At 66.7% G+C, this 22,498-nt stretch overlaps 5 protein-coding genes across 5 annotated transcripts; 2 read left to right on the top strand and 3 right to left on the bottom strand.

The window, feature by feature from the left end:
* Window positions 1-1,463: 1,463 nt before the first annotated feature.
* MFAP1 (microfibril associated protein 1) lies at window positions 1,464-5,673 on the top strand (the record flags this gene model as incomplete). The annotated part of the gene is made up of 9 exons (XM_082005139.1): window positions 1,464-1,542; window positions 1,641-1,860; window positions 2,524-2,653; window positions 2,962-3,149; window positions 3,698-3,806; window positions 3,881-4,041; window positions 4,310-4,469; window positions 5,192-5,281; window positions 5,440-5,673. 9 exons carry the CDS (start codon window positions 1,464-1,466, stop codon window positions 5,620-5,622), a joined length of 1,320 nt encoding a protein of 439 aa, XP_081861265.1. The 3' UTR covers window positions 5,623-5,673.
* Window positions 5,674-6,998: 1,325 nt separating this feature from the next.
* HYPK (huntingtin interacting protein K) lies at window positions 6,999-8,012 on the bottom strand (the record flags this gene model as incomplete). The annotated part of the gene is made up of 4 exons (XM_082004999.1): window positions 6,999-7,094; window positions 7,324-7,375; window positions 7,606-7,661; window positions 7,827-8,012. The coding sequence occupies 4 exons, from the start codon at window positions 8,010-8,012 to the stop codon at window positions 6,999-7,001; spliced, it is 390 nt and encodes a 129-aa protein (XP_081861125.1).
* A 3,004-nt stretch (window positions 8,013-11,016) lies between these two features.
* On the top strand, window positions 11,017-15,085 carry SERINC4 (serine incorporator 4; the record flags this gene model as incomplete). The annotated part of the gene is made up of 12 exons (XM_082005037.1): window positions 11,017-11,067; window positions 11,183-11,329; window positions 11,718-11,896; window positions 11,989-12,068; window positions 12,157-12,250; window positions 12,314-12,525; window positions 12,805-12,900; window positions 12,974-13,100; window positions 13,367-13,439; window positions 13,748-13,799; window positions 13,899-14,049; window positions 14,513-15,085. 12 exons carry the CDS (start codon window positions 11,017-11,019, stop codon window positions 14,727-14,729), a joined length of 1,479 nt encoding a protein of 492 aa, XP_081861163.1. The 3' UTR covers window positions 14,730-15,085.
* A 4,222-nt stretch (window positions 15,086-19,307) lies between these two features.
* On the bottom strand, window positions 19,308-19,928 carry SERF2 (small EDRK-rich factor 2; the record flags this gene model as incomplete). Its single annotated transcript, XM_082005036.1, has 3 exons — window positions 19,308-19,521; window positions 19,631-19,739; window positions 19,922-19,928. 3 exons carry the CDS (start codon window positions 19,926-19,928, stop codon window positions 19,458-19,460), a joined length of 180 nt encoding a protein of 59 aa, XP_081861162.1. The 3' UTR covers window positions 19,308-19,457.
* Window positions 19,929-20,436: 508 nt separating this feature from the next.
* On the bottom strand, window positions 20,437-22,498 carry LOC309408994 (peptidyl-prolyl cis-trans isomerase FKBP8-like; the record flags this gene model as incomplete). Its single annotated transcript, XM_082005034.1, has 5 exons — window positions 20,437-21,221; window positions 21,298-21,686; window positions 21,822-21,910; window positions 22,003-22,169; window positions 22,264-22,498. The coding sequence occupies 5 exons, from the start codon at window positions 22,496-22,498 to the stop codon at window positions 20,857-20,859; spliced, it is 1,245 nt and encodes a 414-aa protein (XP_081861160.1). The 3' UTR covers window positions 20,437-20,856.

Below are 22,498 nucleotides of genomic sequence, written 5' to 3'. Positions count from 1 at the left end.
CACAGGATGGCAGACGTGGCTGCAGTGGTTTGTGACACAGTTTTGCCCAACTTCAAGAGAAGTCTTATCTTCTGCGGCTGGATGCTAGAGCAGGGGCAACTTGTGAAAGCCAATCGCTCCCAGCTCTGCCCTCAACTTTCGTCTGCAAAACCTCGCACCCCTCGGAGGCTGTGACGTGTGCCAACGCAGGCAACACCCAGCTTCTTACGGAAAACCCCTCATGCCTGCCACGAAGCAGCCATAGCTCTGGCCCGTCCTGACACACACACCACCGCTGTTACCTTACCAGTGCCACCGGGAAGCCCGGGGGCTCCCCCAGCCCTGTGCTGCAGCACAGTGGGAGGGTCCTGCTGCACCAGAAGCAGCCCTGCCTCCTGGTGCCTGCCATCCCAAAGGCTCGGTGGGACACGCGGCTGCACAGGTGCCATTCATCATCACTGCCTGGGAGACAGGGACCTGGGTGGCAGTGCTGGGGCTCACCAGGGCTGGCTGTGAGCAGGCAGAGCAGGAGGGAAAAGACACAAGGCTTGGCTCTGGCTGGTGGAGGCAGTGACCACAACCGCCCAGCTCCAGCTCTGCCCTGAGAGCAGCTGTGCCAGCAGCAGGCACAGCGCAGACCCACTGGGCCCCACTGGGCACTGAGGGAGCAGTGGTTTTCCCATGCTGTGCCATGGGGATCTGGCAACCCCACCAGGTGCAGGATTGTCCTGCAGCCCAGCAAGACCCCGCAGGAGTTATAGGTGATGCCAAATTGTCAGTGTGCTGGCAGCCGTACCAGCAGTGGCCAGCTCAGCCTCTGTGGTTTGTTGCTTTCACCCCAGCCCCGCACAAAACACTTCCATACCCACGAGGGTGGCAACAGGCGACAGCCAAGGCCCCAAAGCCAGGGCCCCAAAGCCAGCACCCCCCGCTGCTACAGCGCCCATCAGACGCAGCCCGAGGCCCCGGGTGAGTCGCGCCCCCCTGCCCCGGCCCTGCCCCGGCCCTGCCCCGCCGCCCAAGGGACCCAATGGGCGACCGGCGTGCGATGGCCCTTCCCTCCGGCCGCACCGCGCCTCGCCTTAAGGCCTCGGTGGGCGGCGAAAAAGGCGCATCGCTGCGCAAGGAAAAGGAACCTCTCCCGGCCGGGGCGGGAGCCGAAGCGACCGGCCATCCCCGAGCCAGACGCCGCGCCGCGAGCAGAGCGCCCCTCCCCGCCCCGTGCCCGGCCGAGGCCATCACCAGCTCGGCGCAGGCCCCACCCCCGCCTGGAGCACGGGGAGACGACCGCTCGCGGCGCCCCGGAAGTGACCGCCACGCCGAGCACCACTTCCGGCCCCTCGCCGCAAGTCTGTGGCGGATTCCGCTTCCGGCGGAAGTGGGGTCGCGGTTCCAGTTCCGGGTGAGCGGTTGCGAGGAGCAATTGTCAGCGGCCGCTGCTCGACCCCGGCCCGGCCTGTCTCGGCCCCGATCCCGCCGCCACCATGTCGGTCCCCAGCGCTCTCATGAAGCAGCCGCCGATCCAGTCCACGGCGGGTGCCGTGCCCGTCCGCAACGAGAAGGGTGAGTGGGGGGGCCGCGGCCGGAACCGGCCCAGCCGTGGCGGTGGGGGAACGTGGGCCCGGGCCCAGGGCCGCTGGTGACGGCCCCGGCGCCCGCAGGCGAGCTCTCTATGGAGAAGGTGAAGGTGAAACGGTACGTGTCGGGGAAGCGACCCGACTATGCGCCCATGGAGTCCTCAGAGGAGGAGGATGAGGAGTTCCAGTTCATCAAGAAGGCGAAGGAGCAGGAGGTGGAGCCCGAGGAGCAGGAGGAGGAGCTCGCCAACGACCCCCGGCTCCGGCGCCTCCAGAACCGCATCGCTGAAGATGTGGAAGAGCGGTGAGTGCTGGAGTTGGTGAGGAGCTGTGCCCCTGCCACGCTTCCCTGCAGGTTTGCCTTTCACAAGGGGCTAGGGAGCCTGGACCTTGCTCTGCCACACTGCAGTGAGGAATTGCAGGAACACTGGGCAGAAGCTGGAAATGTTCTCCAGGTAGGGCAGGAGAGTCTCCGACTCTTCTCAGGTCTGTGCTGCACCGTGCCTTGGGCTACAGCCCTGCCGTGAGCAGCCTTTCCCACCCAGAGTCACTGTTTGCCAGGGCACAGCCACACATCATGCGATTGAGTGGGTGCAGGTGAAAACAGGCTCTGAAATAAAAATTAACACAGTGTGCTGCAGCTCAGGGTAGTGGGAAGGCAGGGTGTCACATGCAGTGTGCTCTGGGCAGGGAGTGCCATTTGCCTCCTCCTATGGAGCTGCTGCTGCTTTGGGTTCCAATAATGGGGAGGCTTCCTGCTGGGAGCTCCGTTCCTACTCAGAGTATGGACAGATCTGAGCTGCTGGTGCCTGGCCACTCCAGCCTCCTGGGAAAGAACACGTAGGGTCTGCTCACACTCATCAGTTCCAGCATTTACCAGGGCCTTGTTAGGAACTATTTATGAATAGTCAAGTTCCTGCAATCTCTTTGATTCGAAGTGCTGTTGTTTAACTGGGGTCTGTTGCAGGCTGGCAAGACACCGTAAAATTGTGGAGCCTGAAGTGGTTGGAGAAAGTGATTCAGAGGTGGAGGGGGAAGCTTGGCGCCTGGAGCGGGAGGACACCAGCGAAGAGGAAGAGGAAGAGATTGATGATGAGGTACGCCTGCAGAGCCAAATAACAGGCCTAGGGAAGCCTCTGAATGGCACAGGCTGAAACTGCCTTTTGGATGGACGTGTGGGCTATCTGGTGGAGCTGGACAAGCGTTGTAGCTCACTGTGACTTAACTGGTGGGTTACTGTCCTCTTGCGTGGGACGGGACACCAGGAGAGGCCACCTTGCGTCTGGAGCAATGGGGTTATTATCTCATAATCAACACTCCAGACATCTCATTTTTTGGACAGAAAAGTGAGAGGGAAGCGGTAGTGGGGCTGGTTGTCTGACTCCTCTGTGTTTGTCTCCATTAGGAGATCGAGCGTCGGCGTGGGATGATGCGTCAGCGAGCACAGGAGAGGAAAACTGAGGAGATGGAAGTGATGGAGTTAGAAGATGAGGGTCGATCTGGAGAAGAATCAGAGTCAGAGTCTGAGTATGAGGAGTACACAGACAGTGAGGATGAAATGGAGCCACGTCTCAAACCTGTCTTCATCCGCAAGTGGGTGATGTGGGTGATGTGGTCATGCGGGTCAGCCCTGGGCAAGGACATGGGCGTCGGAAGCTGGGGGCCAAGCAGACACCACTGCTGCAGTCTCCTATTCCTCGTTGTGGGGTGGCGGTTCACCTCCCCAGGGGGTGGGGAGCAATGGTTGCAGCCTGGCAGGGCACAGCTGGGTGGCGAGGGGCAACCCCTGCACCAACAGCCCCTCGTCTGCTGCCTCGGGTTGCTGTGGGTTGAAGTTGCAGCAGGGTCTGCCCTCAGGCAAGTGCCGTATGGTGGCAATGGGAAGCTATCGGTGGGCTGTGCCCCACAGCTGGTGGCTTGGTCTCCCATTGCTTGCATGCATGCCTGCAGCTGTAGGGGAACGGCACAGTAGCCCTGGCATGGGCGACGCTGGAAAGGGGAGAGCCATGGGACGTGGCCTGTCCTTGGAGGGGGTGAAGGCTAAAGTGGCTGCAGTGCAGGAGTCGGGGAAGTCTGCGAGGAGCTGAGCAGCTGCACTGGCTCACAGAAGGCCTGAAGGCTGTTGTGGTCCCTGCCTGCAGGAAGGACCGGATCACAGTTCAGGAGCGAGAAGCAGAAGCCCTGAAGCAGAAGGAGCTGGAGCAGGAGGCAAAGAGGCTGGCAGAGGAGAGGCGCAAGTACACGCTCAAGGTGCCATGGAGCGGGCTGGGGGTCACGCAGAGGGGGCAGTCGCTGCAGCAATCTTAGCTTGCTCCTTGCTGCAGATCGTGGAAGAGGAAGCGAAGAAGGAGCTGGAGGAGAACAAGCGTTCACTGGCAGCACTGGATGCACTTGATACAGATGATGAGAACGATGAGGAAGAGTATGAGGCTTGGAAAGTACGTGAGCTGAAGCGTATCAAACGGGATCGTGAAGAACGAGAAGCGTAAGTATAGTCTGCGTAGACATGAGCCTGAGAGCCTGCAGCCCCAGGTCCCGTGGGCAGTTGAGGCATCTCTTCCTCAGGCTTCCCTTTGGCAGCATGGTCTTAGCTAGACCAGGTGCCCAAAGCCCCTCCTGCCCACCCTCGGGATGCCTTTGCTCCCCTGCAAAGTCAGTGAATGTGTAATCCCTTGGGCAGTGGCTGGCAACAGCAGCTGTCCCAGGAGGGTGCTGTGGGCACACAGGGTTTCAGGCCTTTCTCTCCTGCACAGCATGGAGAAGGAGAAGGCGGAGATCGAGCGTATGCGGAACCTGACAGAGGAGGAGCGCCGCGCTGAGCTTCGGGCCAATGGCAAGGTCATCACCAACAAGGCAGTGAAGGGCAAATACAAGTTCCTGCAGAAGTACTACCACCGCGGCGCCTTCTTCATGGTGAGTGGTGCTGTGAGGGCCTGGGCACAGCCACGCTGCCAGCAGGGGCTGGGCCTGTGCACTGGTGCGGCTGTGTGAGACCATGGGGCCCAACTTCTCCCTGTGCAGAGCCCTCGCCCTGCAATGCCCTGGGGCTGGGGGTGCCCTGAGACAAGAGCTGGCCCTGTGAGGCAGCACAGGGCTGAAGTGACTGAGGTGATCTGAACTCAGCCAGCTCTTGTGGCAGAGGGTGAGCTGTGACACCAACACGGGCGGGAGAGGGGAGCTGTGATGCTACGGTGGTCTGCCAGGGGCTGGCCTGCAGCCGTCCTTTGGAGCCCCGAGCAAGATGGGCGCAGTTCTGCCCAGAGCCAGCCTGTGCTGCCTCACCAGAGCACATTAGATTGAGGGTTCCCAGTTGAGATGAATCTGAAGCAGCAGAGCTGTCCCTGTGCTGCTGTTTGGGCTGACAGACCTTCTCAGAAGTCAGCAAGCTCCATGTGAGCTATGGCTCAGGCTCTGGAGAAGTGGCCCGAAGGGACCTGGCGGCAGCTGCCAGAGGCAGGCCTAGGGGACCATGCTTGTGTCCCCCATCTTCAGCAGTGGGCTAACAGGACTGCAAGGACCATGGCAGCCCCTGGCAGAGCAGTGATAGGGGCTTCTGGTGGCTCTTACCCATTTCTGCCTGCTGCTGGCACTTGCTGGGAACTTGCAGGCTGAGCAGGCATGTTCCTCTCATGCAGGATGAGGACGAGGAGGTGTACAAGAGAGACTTCAGCGCCCCGACTCTTGAGGACCACTTCAACAAGACCATCCTGCCCAAAGTCATGCAGGTGAGTGTGCTGGCTGGAGGGTGCCCAGCCTGTGTGCCACACTGAGGGGTCACAGTTCCTTGGTTGGGGGCAGGAGCTTACGTGCTGGGCAGCGGCGGGGAGCAGCGGGTCCTCACATCCTCTGTGGATGGCTGCCCATGAGCTCTTCTGCTCCCCAGGTCAAGAATTTTGGGCGTTCAGGGCGGACGAAGTACACGCACTTGGTGGACCAGGACACCACCTCCTTCGACTCTGCCTGGGGCCAGGAGAGCGCACAGAACACCAAGTTCTTTAAGCAGAAAGCAGCAGGTGTACGGGATGTCTTTGAGAGACCCTCAGCCAAGAAGCGAAAAACCACTTAAGGGAACAGGCAGGAGGGCACTTCTTTTCCAGCGGCCGGGAGTCTGGGCAGGGACAGAAGGGACACGGTGCTGTGCCAGGACTCGTGTGGTGACAAACCCTTCCTCTGTGCCCCTGCGCCCTGCCTGCCCTGTTGATGAGGTGCCCTGCTGCCTGTGCTGCAGAGACGCAGCGGCCCTATGCTCAGGTGCCATGGAGGACAATGGCCTGACTGTGCTGGCCAGGCCCACGGCCACACCACTGTCCCACCAGCAGCCGCCCCCAGAGCCTCGGCAGCGCCTGACAGTGCCGTGCAGGAGCGTGGCAACATCCCTGGCTCTAGCACATCCACTTCTGGAGGAATTAATAGACTTTTATACCTGTCTGGTCCACAGCATCTCCCTATTGTTTGTACTTTCCCCATTACCAGTTTGGGCCCTTTTTTGGTGTGGAACAGCAGTGACCCCCTCTCCTCACGCTGTTTCTGCAGGGCTTGGCTTTGCTAGCTGTGCGCGGTCAGGGGGGTTTGATTAAAGCAGTCATTTTCTTACACGTTCTGGCTGTGTTGTCTGTGGAATGTGGCTGTCCTGGTCTGCACCTTCCTGTGGACCAGGATGGGCTAGCAAAGCCAGGGTGGCGCTGGCCCGGGTATGGTGTGTGAGGGGTGGCCAGCATCATACCTGGTGCCCCACCACGCCCTCCTGCTGGAGGCTGCAGCTCTCCTCAACATGAGCTGCACTCCCTGAGGATGGGAGACATGAGGTTCCTGCTGCAGCTCCTGGGATGCAGTACAGGCCCATGGGCACTGGTGGATTCCTTGTGTTTCCAGGGCCTGACTGCTTGTGCTAGTCAGGGGCACACGCAGCAGCAGGCTCAAGCTGGTCTCTGCCTGTCACTCTGCCTGCCTGCCCCAGGGCTGCCTGGTCCTGGCTCACCTGGGCTCCCACAGCTGGACTCACCAAGGTGGGAAGAGCTGGCGTGGCACTCCCCTGCCAGACCTCAGGTGCACCCACCAGTACAGAGTAATGGGAGCCGCTGTCCCTGGGAGAGCCACTGTGCTCTGGAATGAGGGGTGGGTGGGCGCCTGAGCCACCCTGGGGCAGGAGGTGAGGTTAAAACCAGGAAGAGCAGCATGTGTCAGCGCTCAGGCAGGTCACCTTCTCCCACTCTGGTTGCGGGGGTGCCCAGGTGTGGCCAGCACAATGCTGCATGTCTCCCCACAGGCCAGGCCCCTCTCATCAGCACTGTGTGCCCTGCAGGACCCCTTGGGCAGGGGCAGGTAGCCAGCACCACACAGACAGCCCACTCCCACCAGTGCCTTTATTGGGTAAGGTAACACACCGTGTCTCCAGCCAACCCTGTGTCCAGCGAGGGAGTGCTTGTCCGGCAGGTCTGGCACTCAGTTGGTGAGGGTGATGAGCGCCTCCACCACGTTCCCCATGTGCTCCCGCAGGCTGCGCTCCGCGGCTGCTCGCGAGATCTCCATCTCTGTCATCTGCAGGGAAACAGCCGCAGCCCTGTACAGTGGCCGCAGAATGGTGGTGTGGGACGGGCTGGGGGGATTGGCAGTGAGGGTGGCCCAGCCGTGCACCCGCCTGGCCCCTGCACTGCGAGCTGGTGTGCACCAGCCTCGTCTTTGGGTGCACTTTTAGTGACCAGATGATGCTGCTGCACCTGAGGTCTGGGACATGCCACCGCTCACCCAGTGTCCTGCCCCTACTCACAATCAGCTCCAGGTCCTCCTTCTTGATGGTCACTTTTGCCAGTTCTTTCTCCCTAAGGCAAGAGACAGACAAACCTCCGGTGAGTGACAGGCCCCGGCTCCAGCTGTACAGGCAGGGTGGTGTTCTGGGCAGAGGCCGGGTGCCCACCCCGGTTCCCGGGGAAGGGGGATGTCACACAGGGACGCAGTGGGCTGGGGCCCGGTGCCTGGGCTGTGTTCCGACGTTGGGAACTGGCACGGACCACGCCGCTCCCCAGAGCCCCGAGCCAGCATGGGCGGTTACCTCTCCTGCTTCGCTTTCTGCTCCCGAGACCTCCGGTCTCCGATCACCGACATGGCCTGCCAGGACGAGCGCAGTCACCGCGCTGCGCAGCACCGGGCGGGTCAGCGCAGCGCCCGGCGGGACGGGCACCGCGGCGCCGTGCAGGCGCGGTGCCCGGGGCCCGGCTCAGACTCCGCACGCAGCGCCCGGCCCCCCGCCCCGGCCCGGCCCGGCCGCCGCACCGTCTCCAGGTTGGAGCTCTGGATCTCCTTCTCCTCCGCGTAGTCCGTGACGCGCTCCAGGTCCGCCGCGCCGCTGTCGTGCTTCCGCGGCTTCTCGGTCGCTCGCCCGCCCGCCCCATCGCCGCCGCCGCTGGAGCCGTTGGGCTCCGTCTCCAGCTCCAGCTCCACGTCGCCCTCCGCTGCCATCGTGCCGCCGCACCCGCTTCCGGTCACGTGCCACCGCCGGAACCAGAGAGCGGAGCGCGCCGGCGGGCCAGAGCGGCAGGACGAGGGCGGGGGGTGGTGTGGGTGTGGGTATGGGTATGGCCACGGCCCTCGCCCCGCCCACGGTCTTGTCTTCGCTTCGCTTCGCTTCGCTCCGCCCACGCCCGCCCGCCCGCCCGCCCGGCCGGCCCAGCCCGGCCCGGCCCCTCCGCACCCGCCCTGCGGGGAGCCCGTCCCTTCCGCAGCGGCCCCGTCCCGCCGAGCGGCCGGGAGGGTCCTCCGCGGGCGCTGCCTGCGCTGCCCCGGCGCGGGGGCTCCGACGGCCTCGGTGGCGGCGGCTCCCAGGCGCTGTCGAGGCGCGGGCCCGCGGCGGGGAGGGCGCAGCGCTGCCCGCCGGCCGAGCCGGCGCTAAGCCGGGTAAGAGGGTTAGGGATCCCGATTTGGCTCCCGCCGGAATCACACGCGATGGAAGGACGGGACTGGCCCCGCGCCGCCGCCCGCCGCAGCAGTGGCCAAACTGGCTTCCCCAGCCGCTACCTGGAAGCGGGAGATGGCCGGGCCGGGGCGGTGCCCGCTGGCTGGCATGCCCTCGGTCCGTGCCCCCGGTGTGCCCTGGCGCCGGGCCCGCGGAGGCTGTGCCTGCAGCGTGACCCCGGGTGCTCGGCAGGGATGGCGCCTGGCTGCCATGGGGCACAGACTGGGGACAGTGGTGTCTGCCACTGCCGCTTCCCTCCCACGCCCTGATGGGGACACCGCAGCCGCTCTGGGGACAGGGTGCACCCCACGCTGTGTGTGGCACCAGGTGGCTCAGGGTGCTGTGGAGCTGGGACCCCTTCCCACACAGGTCCCCGCACTGCTCTGAGTGGCTCCCTCAGCTCCCAGGGCAGGAGCCAAGTGATTGCCACCTGAAGGAGAAAGCATGGGCAGAGCTGGGCACATGGCAGAAGGATGTGTCCCCACCAGGGGTGGTTGTGGGGCTTTGGGTGGTCAGATTGGCCCCGGAGGCCCTGCTGTGCATGGCTACACAGGGCTGCGAGTGCCAGGAGTGCACCTCCCTGCACGGCTGTGCAGCTGCCGGGGCCGCCTCAGCAGCCAGCCAGCCCTGGTGCCACATGGACGCTGCCATGAGCCCGTGGTGCTGGGGGGCCAAACCACGGTGGCAGCTCCATGCCCGCTCTGCCCATTTGGCAGGGCCAGGTGCCCAGGCTGGAGCAGTGGGGAGATGTGGGGCCTGCAGACCCTGGGGGAAGTGCTGCAGGCACAGTGCTCCCTATCCCCCACCCTGATCCGCAGAGTATCTCTGTGGGACTGCAACCACCCCTTCTCTCCAGCTCTCTGGCCTCAGCCCCTGCACTGCTTCGCCCTTGCAGTGCACTGAGCCCAGGGGATCTTTACAAGTCCCCAGTGCTGCTGACCAGGACGGCATGGTGCTCTGCTCTGGCGCCTCTCTGCCGATCCCAGAGGACAGTACCGGGATCTGCCCATGGCACTGGCTCCTCGGGCTGGCACATCTCGTCTGGGCTGACTCAGAAGCATCACCAGGAGCAGGGCAGGCAGGCACAGGTGGTGTCTAACTCACTGGCCTTGCCAGGCAGCCGGGAACACTGCACCACCATTGCCACTGGGCTCTGCCATCAACCAGCCACGCTGCCGGGGGCCAACTCCATTTCCCACTCTCCGGGTTGGCACTGGGGCCTCACGCCGGCACCTCACGCCCTGTCCCCACGGTGCCCGGGGCTGTGTCTGGCCATGCCACGCCGGCCTGTCAAACCTGCCAGGGAGTCAAAACAGAAACCCGCCCCGAGAGTGGCCTCTGTACCAGACTTGGACCTGTGTCTGTTGGTGCTGTGCCAGCTCCTCTGTCTCCTGCGCCCACCTCTGTGACAGCCTCCAGGGCCCTTTCACCCTGGTGCCCAGCCTCCTGCCACTCCCAGGGCAAGGATGTGTGCGTGGGGGCAAGCCAGCCCAAGGTGTCCCGTGGGATCCCCGGGGGCTGTGGTGGGCTGACCCAGCCAACAACCAAGCGCCCACACAGCTGCTCACTCCCCCCCTGCAGCTGGACAGGGAGAGATTAGGAAGAGCAAAAGCAAAAAAACTTGTGAGTCGAGATAAAAACACTCCAACCTGCGAAGGAAAGAGAAAAAATAAAACAAACCCCAGCGCTATAAAGGCAGTCACTCATCGCCTCCCACCAGCAGCCGGCTGCCCAGCCAGTCTCCAAGCAACAGCCACCCTGGGAGCCAAAATCCTTCCTATGGCTCCAGTCTCACTGCCAAGGATGACGCTGTGTCACAGATCACCCCTTTGGCTGCTGGGGTCAGCTGTCCCAGCTCTGTCCCTTCCCAGGCTCCTGCCCACCCCAGCCTCCTCGCCGCGGGGGGGAGTGTGAAGAAGGGAGAGCCTTGATGCTGGGTGAGCCCAAACACGCCCGCCTTGTCAAGGCTGCTCCAGCACAAAGCCAGAATAGCTGTGGAGAAGCTGAAGGAGGGTGATGCCAGAGCCAGCACAGAGCCTCTGGGGCAGCAGCAGGCCCCCCTGCCCGCTCCCTGGATGGATGTGCTTGTTGCCATCCTACTGCCCGCGCAGCCCCTGCCCCACAGGGGCACCCTTGGACACCTCTGTGCCCGCAGGTGCCTTTGCATCCCTCCAGCCCTTTGGGACCCCCACACTGCACAGCACCATGGCACCGCTCTGGGACCAGCCACTACCATGCAGGTGACGGCACGCCACGGACCCCACGAGCCTCCCAGGCCAGTCCATGCCCAGGCTTGGCTGTCGGCGCCTCATCCTGCCCAGTGAGGAGCCAGGGTCCCAGGCAGGCATCCTCATGGCCAGGGGTCACCGGTGGACCTTGGGCAGGCTCCCCGCAGGGCACCCCAGTGGTGGCTGCCGAGAGGTGGCAGCAAGCAGATGGTGGGGCGGGCCGAGCCGACAATCCCCCTAATCCCATCAGGGCAGTGGGGGCCGAGCGGAGCCAAGCCGGGCCATGGCGGGCACACGGGCGCACGGCCGCCTCCTGCACTCGCTGCTCTGCCAGGTGGGACTGAGGGGCCTGTCGGGGCTGGGGGGGTCCTGAATGGGGCGGGGGTGCCAGGCCAGGCTCAGGGGCAGCTCTGGCCCGGTGAGGTCCCTGCTGACCATACTCCCCCCAGCTGTGCTGCGGTTGTGGCTGCAGCTCCTGCCGTGGGCTCCGCGTGTCCACGGGCACCCGGATCCTCTACACGCTCCTGCATGTCCTGGCCTCTGCTGTCTGCTGCCTCATGCTGTCCCGCACCGTGGCCCAGGCCATCAGGGAGAAGGTGACAGCGGGAGCTGGGACACCCAGAGTGCTGGGAGCGCTGGGGTTCCAGGGGTGCTGGGCATCCCACGGATACCATGAGTGCTGGGTGTGCTGGAGGTCCCAAGGGGGATTGGGGGTGCCAGACATCCCACGGGCATTTAGGGGTCCCAGGAGCACTGGGGGGACCAGAATTGCCAGGGGAGCCAGGAATACTGGGATGCTGGGGATACTGGGAGTAACAGGGCTGCTGGGAGTGCAAAGGTTGCTGGAGGCGCCAAGGTGTACTGGGGTGGAGAAGGTATTGGGAATGCTGGGGGTGTCAGGAGTCCAGAGGCGCTGGGTGCTGTGGACACCAAGGGGTGCTAGACACACCAGCAGCCCTGTCCTGTCGCTCGCCATGCCTGCAGGTGCCCTTCTCGGCAGTGCTGTGCGAACACCTGCCCGGGGGCACGGACTGCGAGCAGCTGGTGGGCTCCTCGGCCGTGTACCGGGTCTGCTTCGGCACTGCCTGCTTCCACCTGGTGCAAGCTGCCCTGCTCCTCAACGTGCGCTCCAGCGCCGACTGCCGCGCTCAGCTCCACAACGGGTACAGGGATGGGGCATGGAACTCGGCTGGGCTGCTGGGGGCTGCTGGGAGCTGTTGGGGGCCCTGTCTCCCAGACGCTTGCTGCCCTGCAGGTTCTGGCTCCTGAAGCTGCTGGTACTGGTGGGGCTCTGTGCTGCCAGCTTCTTCATCCCTGAGGACAGCTTCATCCAGGGTGCGTCCCCCACCCCACCCAAGCTGGCACCCTAGGCCCCCGCCCGTGGCCCCCACGGGCTCGCCTCACCTCTGCCCTCTCCCTCCAGCCTGGCACTACACGGGCGTCTGTGGGGGCTTTGCCTTCATCCTCATCCAGCTGGTGCTGATCACCGCCTTCGCGCACACCTGGAACAAGAACTGGTGAGTGGCAGGGTGCCGGGCGGGCGTCTGCGTGCCGCTGGCTCTCACCTGCTCTCCCGGCAGGCTGACAGGCGCCACGCAGGACAAGCGCTGGTACCTGGCCGTGCTGCTGGCCACGGCTGCCTTCTACACCCTCGCCTCCGCTGCCTTCTCCTTCCTCTACAAGTACTACACCCACCCGGCTGCCTGCTACCTCAACAAGGCGCTGCTCACCATCAATGGCAGCCTCTGTGGCATCATGTCCTTCATCTCCATCACGCCCTGTGTGCGGCTCAGTGAGTACCACATGGCACGGCACGGCACAGCAGGGGCTGCCACGTTGCAGGGCCGTCTGAGTCCTGGGGCTGGGGGGGGCTGCTGTGGGCTCCCAGCTCGAGGCCGGCACTGCGGCATCTGAGGAGGACCCCGGTCCCCAGGGCCCCTGCTGACCCCACCTGTGCCACGGTGCAGGGTGTTGGGCGGGGGGGGCAGAGCTGTGAGGGCCCACGTGGAACCCATCTGCCAGCTCCTGGCGCTCCTCGGGCCCGGCGACACCTCTGACCTCATCCTTGCAGGGCAGCCGCGGTCAGGGCTGCTGCAGTCCTCAATCATCAGCTGCTACGTGATGTACCTCACCTTCTCTGCGCTGTCCAGCCGTCCCCCGGAGAGAGGTGGGTGCTCCCGCCTGCCGCCGGCAGCCCCCCCGCCAGGGTGCACGCCTGTCTCACCTCCACCTCCCCGCAGTGCTCTACAAGGGGCAGAACCTCACCGTCTGCTTCCCAGGCGTCCGGCAGGATGAGCTGCAGACGGAGGACACCACTGTCGCCATCCTGGGGGCCACCATCATGTACGCCTGTGTGCTCTTTGCATGGTGCGTGTGCCTGCGGCGCTGTCCCTTCTGGGCATGACCAGCCCGACAGGCACCTCATGGGGATCCCATCCCCAGCCTGTGGCATGGCCAGTGGAGCTGGGGGATGGCAGGGCCAGACCAGGCTGGGCATCTGCGGATGGACAGGGGCAGCACAGTGACCCCAGGCATGGCATGGCAGGTCTCCTGTGGCCATGTCAGATCCATGGGGCGGGCTGGGGGCTTGGCACAGGGCGGTGTTATGCTTTCTGCCTCTCTCCCGGGCACAGTAATGAAGCTTCCTACCTTGCCGAGGTCTTTGGGCCCCTCTGGATGGTCAAAGTCTACAGCTTCGAGTTTAAAGTGAGTACGGATGCTGCCCAGCCACAGCTGTGCCCCATGTCCTCCTGCCACGGGCACCCCAGACCTGCCACCCCAAGCCCTCCTGAGCCCCTGTCCCAGCCCTGGGCCTGGGGAAAAGGCAGGTTTGTCTGGCCAAGCACGGGGGGCTTGCTACGATGCATTCCTGCCTGCACCAGCTCCTCAGAGCCAGGCAGCCCCAGTGCCAGGCAAGGCCAGATCCTGCAGCAGGGCTCAGCCCAGGAGTGGTGGCCGTGGGGCTGGGCTACCCTGCACCAGCAGCAGTTGCCAGTGCACTGCTCTCTCTGCAGAAACCCTCCTGCTGCTTCTGCTGCCCAGAGAAGATGGAGGAGGAGCTGAGAGGTGGGTGCAGTAACACACACCCTCCGGCACCTGTGTCCCAGCCCAGGGATGCTGGCGAGGTGGAGGTGCAGGAGTTGCCATGTCCCCGTGCCCTCCCAGGAGCCGAGCAGACATCTGAGCAAACGGAGCATGGGGGACAGTGCATTGTCCAGGACGAGCGAGAGCGGGTGGTCTACAGCTACTCAGCCTTCCACTTTGTCTTCTTCCTCGCTTCACTCTATGTCATGGTGACCCTTACCAACTGGTTCAGGTAGAGCCCCATGCTGCTGCCCAGCTCTCCTTGCTCTCACTCCCCTTCCCTCTTGCTAGTGCAGCTGCCCAGCCCTACCAGTGTTGTCACCCCCTGAGCATCATCATCCTGCCAGCTCCAACGCGCTCCCCGTGTGGGCTCGGGCTGCAGCGTTGCACTCCTCACCGGCCCTCCGCTCCCGGCTGTGCCAGCATCACCAAGCTGGCACCTGCTGGGGAAGTGCACGGCTCTGCACCCACAGACCCACACAACTTCGACCAACAGCCCCTGCTAACAGCATCTGTCAGCCATGCACTGCAGCAAGATGGGCTGGGGTCTGCGGGGCCGGGGGGCTCCATGGCAGGTGGGACGTGCCCAGGGACGCGAGGCTGCTGGGACATGGGGTGACCTGGCAGCTGCAGCTGGCGCTGGGATCCCCCCGTCAGTGTCCCTCATGCACCCAACACCCGCCCTCTCCCACCAGCTATGAGAACGCAGTGCTGGAGACCACCTTCACGCACGGCAGCTGGTCGACCTTCTGGGTGAAGATGTCCTCATGCTGGGCCTGCGTCCTGCTCTACCTGTGGCTGCTGCTGAGCCCCCTCTGCCTCCGTGGTGCCCCCCAGCACCGGCGCAGCAGCCCAGCCCTGCGCATCCTGCGGCGACGATGTGCCCCACAGCGCATCAGCGTCTCCACATAGTCCCTGCTGGGACAGACTGTGCCTGGCCCCCTGCGTGGCAGCAGCTGGGGCTGGTCCCTGCCGTGCCCTGTGCCTGTGCCCCGGCCCTGCTGGGTCCCACTGGCCTCCCCTGACCCCCTGTCCCAGGAGACAGTGTCATGTGAGAGCCTGAGGGGGATCCAGGAGGCGGGCGCTCCCAGGGACACCAGTCCTGCACTGAGCGAGGGCCACCCGAGGGGCCAGCCAGAGCGAGCCCGGGTGGCAGGTGCTCAGCCCTGGCAGCTGCCAGGCTCCCTCGGGCCAGGAGGCAGCTCCTGCCACACACTGGCTGCCAGCCCAGCTGCCCTGGCCCAGGACCTGCCAGGGGAGTGGGGCTCTGCCCCGGCTGCGTCCACGTCTCAGATCACCCGTTGGCGGTGTGCTCATTGTAAATAGCTCCTTGAATACATTTTTACATAAAACTCTGAGCTGAGCCTGTGCCATCTGCCCCCATGCAGGCAGCAGCCGTTGGGCTGGGTATGGAGGTGCCCACAGTGCCCCAGCCCCGTCCCCGCCCATGCAGCAGTCATGGCCAAGGGCACCTTTGGGGTGGCTCTGCTGGAGAGGGGGGACAAGCAGGGTAGTGGCAGAGCAGGGAGTGCTGGCCTGAGGCCCGGGGCTCCAGGAGGGCGTTCAGCCCATGGCCTGTGCTCCCAGTATGCTCCCAGCTGAGCCCCTGGAGGAGCCAGGCCCCCCAGGACACAGGGAGGGCTCCAGCACAATGTGGGGAATGGAGGGACCCATGATGGGGCTTGGGGACAGGCATCAGGTGTCTGCAGCACCAGCTCAGGGACATCGTCCAGGTACGGCTGGGAGGGGGCAAGGCAGGGGTCCCCGCAGCCAGGGGCACCCAAGAGCTCCCTGGTGCACCATGCTGTGACCCAGCGGGGACTCGTCTCGCCCTGCCCAGGACAACAGGGTCGCACCCTGCACGAGGCCAAGTGCAGCCTCTCCCAGCTGCAGGTGGAGTTGGAGCAGCTGTGGGGGGACTTCTCCAAGCAGGCCCAGCAGCGCAAGAGGTGGTGTTTTGGGGGAAGGGGATGGCAGGGCTGTCCCCAGCTCTGCAGAGGACCCTGCTAGTATGTGGCCCAGTGCCAGCCCCATGTGCTGCTCCAGCAGCCCAGCAGGCAGCAGTGCCGGCAGGTGCCCCCAACCTAGCTGCAGGCGGGGGGGCTCTGCCAGGTGCTGCACGCTCCTGTCTGCCTGCTGCCACGGGGAGGGCCAGGTGCCCCTTGGGGAAACGCTGCCTGCTCGGCCCAGCTGTGAGCATGAGCAGCTGGGAAGCCCGCCCAGAGCTGCGGGCACATCCCTCCAGGCCAGTGGTTTGCAAGCCCTGAGACTCTGTATGTCCTTGGGACTCCGCAGCTGTCCCAGCACCTCCATGGGCACCTCTGCCTCCTCAGGCATGGGGTGCCTGCTGGGTTGGGGCTGGGGAAGGCCCCACAGAGCCCCTGTGCCAGCCGAGGGGGAAGGTGCCTGCAGGGGCCCTGCCATGAAGGTACTGTGTCCCTGCAGGGAGCAGCTGGCCCTGCGGGAGCTGGCAGAGGAGAACGTGGTGTTTGTGAGCTACGTCAAGATGCTGCAGTATGTCTGAGCCTGGCTGGGCAGCCATGGGAGCAGTCAGGGATGCAATCCCACCTGGGGAGTGCCATTGCTGCGGGTACAGTCCTCCCCTGGGTCAGCCCCCACTGCCCCCGGGCCTCAGGCTGCTCCCCCCCACCGGGACAATGAAGCCTCTGCGAGAGCCACAGCAGCCTATGCTCAGCCCTGCTGCTCGGCTCGCACACAGACCCGCAAGCGGTGGGCCCTGCAGCCGCTGCAGAGCACGGGGCTGGCACCCACCCGGGCAGCAGGGGAGGGCAGGGATGCTGGGCACTGGCCACGCCACAGGGCGCAGGGGCAGGCTGGCTCCGCTGCCCTCGCCTGGCCCCCTGGCTCAGGGCAACACAGCACACGGGGTGCCGCCAGCACTCCGGGACCTGCACGAGCCCCTGGAGCTGGAGGCCACAGAACTCCCCCGGGCACTCCCCACCGCCCCAAGGGTGCCACCTTCTCCCCCATATCCACACCCCTCCACCCCCCCTGCAGTGAGGCAGTGCTGGCTGCACCACCCCTCCCTGAGCACTGCCCTCTGGCACAGGAGCAGGGGCGACAACTCCCCGCACAGCCCCCTCCCCACCGCAGCCTCCAGGGCAGATGGAGACCCGGGCCACAGCAGTGCCAGCCTCAGGCAACAGCAGGGCTCAGCCCCTCGCACAGACACAGCCTCCTCGCTCAGCAGCAGGCCCCCCTCCAGCACCCACTGCAGCACCGAGGTGAGGGATCTGCTCCCAGCCTGACATCCTGGGCTGGCAAAGAGACACATGTCCTGGGCTCAGGCCCCTCACCGTGGCACCTGGCACCCAGCAGGCCGCTGCCACCCTGACAGGAAAGGCAGAAGCAGCCCACTGCTCTGCCAGGCACTTTGTCAAAAGGAAGTTTTCTGCCTTTGCACTAGAGGTAACCAGCAACCCCTCATCTGGCACGAAGGGCCAGGCTGGGCAGGGGGGAGCCGGGGCACACCAACACCCTGTGCCAGCCTCCCACCACCACTTGTCTCACCAGGGGTGTGCGAGAAGAGAGGAACCTGCAGCCCTGCCCCATGTACCAGCTGGTGCTGGTGGGGGACTGGGGCACAGGGAAGTCCGGCTTCCTGCTGCGCATCTGCATGAACGAGTTCAGAGGAGAGATCACCAGCACCCTCAGAACCAACGCCCAAGCACCCCAGGGCAGCTGCACAGGAGCAGCACCTGACTGCAGCTGGTGGATGGGGAGCAAGCCACCTTACAGATCTGAGACACAGCCAGGCAGGAGAGGTGAGAGTGCAGGGGCTGGGGCTCCCACTGCCGTGCCGGGACACCCAGGGCCAGGTCCTGCTCTGGCAGCAGTGCTGTGGGGCTGGCAGCCACCACACCAGCAGCAGGGCAGCCCCATGGCAGGCCTGGCCCAGCCCCACAACAGTGACAGCCCCAGAGCATCGCCCAGTCCTATTTCTGCAAAGCCCACAGCATGCTGCTCCTCCATGACATCAACTCCCCAAAGAGCTTCCTCAGCATCTGCATCAGTGGATTGAGGACATCAAGGTAGAGGAAGGATCTGACAGGTGCGCAGCCCCCACACAGAGGGGCAGGAGTCTTGGAATTTCCTCAGGGAGGGCTGTGCCCCAGACAGTCCTGGGGGAGCAGGAACAAGACAGGAGCGAGCCGGGCTGCTTGCTAAGCAAGGTGCAGGGCCAGTCTCTGGCAGCAGCAGGAGTGCTTTTCCCCAGCTTTTCCTTCTTGCTGGTGTTTGTGTTGGGTCTGGAACCACACTCTGCTCCCAGCCATGGCACAGGTGTGACACGAAGCAGGCGGTGTGTGCGGCTCCTGGAGGAGATGGGCCACAGCAACGGCTGCAGCTGGAGGCTGCCAGCCCCACAGAGCCATGAGCTGCCCTCCCTCCTGCAGGCCACTGAGCAGTCACTGCCACTCATGCTGGTGGGGAACAAGAAGGACCTGCAGCCCAGCCTGCCAGAAGCAGTGGGGGTCCGGACAGCCCATGGGCCACGGTGAGCAGGTGCACCCCCAGGCCCACAGCTCCCTGTTCTGCAAGACCAGCATCAGGGATGGCAGTAACATGGTGAAGGTGGTGCTGCACCTTGCCCGGTGCGAAGCCCTGCCTGCCACAGCACCCAGCTCTGGGCTGCGCAGGGCCTGCAGTGACCACCAGGTTCTGCCCTGCTGGGGCAGTGGGACTGGCTGATGTCACTGCCCCTGGCCCTACAGAAAAGTGAAAAGGATGGTGGGCCAGAGTGAAGACCGCAGTGCCAGACTAGACCTCAGCAACCCCCCCAAGAGCAGCTCCGTGCTGCTGCTGGGCCTAGCGCAGGAGACAGGCTGGCTGGTGGCTCCATGTCCTCTCCACGGACAGTCCCCCGCTCCAACTGTGCCCACAGAGGTGCTGCAGAGCCAGCAGCTTGCTCCGCTTCAGCTCCTGCACCTGCTCGTCCCACTGGCTGCAGGAGCAGCCCAGTTCATGCACAGGCCCAGCCACCATCTCTCCGGCCCCAGACACACATGGCCTCCCCGCAGCCAGCAGTGAGCCCTCCTTCCAGCCCTTGTTACAACCTGTCCCTCTCCAGCACAATCCTCTCCTGGCTTCATTCATCTGGGCTTTCAGCATCCCATCCTCCCCAGAGCGTTCACCCCAACCTCCCTCTGCCCACACCTCACCTCTGAGCTCCCCACATGCCTGCAGCTGCACTTGGGGTCCCACCGACTGCTCTGACCACCCAGGTGATACCCATGGAAACCTCACAGGCCAGGCCCCACCTTTGCTCCTCACCATGAAGCTGCAGCTGCTCCACACCGCAACAGCCGTGTTCGGTCCATCCCTCCTCTTCACCAGCACCAAGTACGGTCACGAACGCTCCGTCCCGGCCGGTGGGCTCCGCGGCAGTGCCCCCTCCCGCTCCCCAGGCAGCCCAGCTCCCCCCCCTCCCCCCGCCCGGGCGCACGGAGGAGGAAACAGCCTGCAGGGCTCCACAAGCTACTTTAATAGCAGACAGACCCCAGGCGGGCGCAGGGTGCTGCCCGGGTCCCTGGCGGGGCGGCCCGGCCCCGGGGCTGCGCTGGGCATCCTGCCGGCGGGCGGCCCGGCCCCGGAGCGGCGGCGGCCCGGCCTAGCCGCGGGCTACTTGGTGCCCTCCTTCTTCTCGTCGGCCTTCTTCTGCTTCTGCTGCATGATCTCCGAGTCCCTGCGGGAGAGCGTGTCGCCGGGCTGGCAGCGGTATCCCCACCACCACCGGGACGGGGCCGGGGATCGGGGCGGGGGGGAGGTGTTGGCGGGGGCGGCCCGGCGCTCACCTCTGCTTGCGGGCGGCGGCCGAGAGCCCGTCGTCCCGCCGCTTGCCCTTGCCCGAATCGCTCTGCTTCTTCAGGTTCTTCTGCCGCGCCAGTTCGCGCTGGTTCCCGCCTGCGACGGCGCGGCCGCCTCAGAACGGCCCGGTTCCCGGCCCCAGGGCCCAACCCCGGCCCCGCGCCCCAGCCCGCGCCCCGACCCCGCGCTCACGGGTCACGGCACCACCCCCGCCCAACCCCCCAAGGCCCGGCGGCGCCGCTCCCCCCGGCCGGGCCCCGACCGCGGCCCGCACTCACGGGTCATGGCGCCGCTCCCTCCCGCCCTCCGCTCCGCCGCCACGTCCCGCACTTCCCCCCCTGCGCCCCGCCCCGCTTCGCTCTTTAAGGGCGCGGCACAGCCAATCGCCCCGCTGGGCCCGCCCCCGCCGCCCTCCTATTGGCGCGCTGCTCCAGCTAGGCTCCGCCTGATTGGCCGCGGGCTACGGCTGCCATTCTGCCGGCGGGGGCGAAAAAGCCGGAAGCTGGGGCGCAGGCGCCAGAGCTGCGGGGCCGCACCCACGTGCGAGGGGGCGGGCCTCAGGGAGGCCACGCCCCGTTATGACGCGCCAGTGGGGCGGGACCGCAGGAGCCGTTGCGGGGCGGGGGCGGAGCCGTGCGGAGAGGGGGCGGGGCGGGAGCCGGTGCGGCACGGGGGACAGCGCGGAGCAGTGCGGGGAGCGGCACGGGGGCTGCAGCGCGGGGCGCGGAGTGGGGCGGGCGCAGCGCGGACGCCTTCCCCGCTCCTCGGTCCGGCGTCCGGAGCTGCTGCGGCCCCGTAGCCTCTCCTCCATCCCGGGCAGGGTGGGTCCTCCGGACGGGCTCCGCGGGGCTGCTCAGGCCGCTCCTTCCGCCGCGGGCGCTGCCGGGGCTCTGTGAGGAGGGACCGCCGTGAGCGCCGCCGGGGTCAAGCGGGCCCGGGACGGGCAACACGGCGACGGCCGATCCCTCGGCAGCCCGGTCCGCCGGCGCGCCTACGCACCCGGGGCTCGGCGGCGGCGGCGGGTCGTGGCGGGGCTCCTGGGGGGCGGCACGGGCCAGGGGGCTCCGGAGCTTCACCAGCCGTGACAGCTCGGCGTGGATCACCTGCGGGTGGCGGGGCGGCTGCAGCGGGCCGGGATCCGGTGGGATCCCCGCCTGACCCAGCGCTCCCGTCGCCCGGCTCCTACGGGGCCCCCCGACGGTCCCGGGGCCCCCTAGCCGGGCTCCTGCGGCACCCCCGCCTGCGCCCCAGCCGGACCTTGCTGGCCGGGTCCAGCTCCAAGGCTCTCTTCAGGACGAGCGCGGCCTCCGTGTCCCGGCCCTGCTGCGCCAGCAGCTGCGGGGAGAGGAGCAGGCGGTAGCGGGCGGCCGGGCTGGGGGGCGGGGCGGGGCGGGGCGGCGCCCACCTGCCCCCGCCGGAGCAGCGCCCGGCCGTTGTCCGGGCTGATGCGCAGGGCCGCCTCGCAGGCCGCCAGGGCCTCGTCCGCCCGCTGCAGCTTCAGCTCGACGGCCGCGCAGTTGTTGAGGCACTTGACGCGCTGCTCCCGCAGCTCCTCTTCCTCCTGAGGCCCGGGCGGGGCTGCGGGATGAGCGCGGCCTCAGCGCCCTGGCCCCGGAGCACCGCAGTACCGGCCCCCCTCCCTGCCCGGTCTCACCGGCGGCGGGGCCGTCGAGGGCGCTCAGGGCCAGGCGGTAGGAGCGCAGCGCCGCCGCGAAGTCGCCCCGCGCGAAGTGGAAGTTGCCCCGCTCCCTCCGCTGCGCGCCCAGGCGCAGGCGGGCGGCAGGCGGCAGCTGCTGCGGGTCGGGGCTGTCCCGCACCTCCAGCAGCGTCACCTCGAACAGCAGCGGCGCCTCGGGCGGCACGTCGGGCTCCCTGCGGGCACAGCGCCGGCTGCCCCTGCCCGGCCTCCGCCTGTCCCGGCCCCCACTCCCGCCCTCCCAGCCCCTGCCGGCCCCTGTTCGGCCCCTTCCCGCCCCCGTCCCCTGCCCTCCCGGCCACCTGCTCTTGCCCACCCCAGCCCTCCCCGCTGCGGCCCCTGCCTGCCTGGTCGCCCATCCTACCTGTGCCGGCCTCCTGCTCTCCCGACTCTGCCCGCCCCGGCCCCCTTGCCCTCCTGGCCCCCTGCTCTTGCCCGCCCCGGCCCCTGCCTGCCCAGATCCCCGTGCCCGCTCGCCCTACCTGCCTGGGCGGCCATAGCCGTAGGGGAACGCGGCGAGGAAGAAGGAGACCTCCCCGAGCTGCATGGTGGGGACGCCCAACTCCAGGGCCTGCGGACGCGGGCACGGCGGGGCTGGGCGGGGCTGGCCGGGCGCGGCACCGGGCGGCGCTCAGCCCGCACCGCGCCCCGCACGGGGCTGACCTGCACGACGTCGCCGTGGCCCGGCACGAAGGTGAGCCGCGGGTCCCGCTCCACCAGCCCGCCGTCCTCCAGAGTGCCCAGCACCTTCACCGACACCTCCTGGCCCGGCAGCGGCCGCGGGCCGCCCTGCCCGTCCCGCACCACACGCTTCCGCAGCAACCGGTCCTCTGCGGGCGGAGGCGGGCCTGAGAGCCGCCCCGGGACCCCCGGGGCCCGGCACCCCCGGCCCGGCTCTCCCCGGGGCCGCCCGCGAGCGCTCACCCGTCAGGTCGCTCCATCCGTCGGCCGCAAAGAGCGGCCCGAAGCTGCCGGGGCCCGGGACCGCCAGCGCCTCCAGCCGCCGGTAGAAGGGCCACTCCTCCTCGCGCACCGACGGCAGCGCGATGGCGGTGTGAGGCAGGCGGAACCGCACGCGCCTGCCCCGGCCGGGGCTCCGCGGCCGCCCTCCGGCCCCCGCTTCCCTCTCCGGGGAGTCGCCGGGCGAAGGTCCCTGCAT

This window comes from Phaethon aethereus, assembly GCF_964289735.1.
Source record: "Phaethon aethereus genome assembly, chromosome: 12".
Taxonomy (NCBI): domain Eukaryota; kingdom Metazoa; phylum Chordata; class Aves; order Phaethontiformes; family Phaethontidae; genus Phaethon; species Phaethon aethereus.
This window is presented reverse-complemented; position numbering and strand designations above follow the sequence as displayed.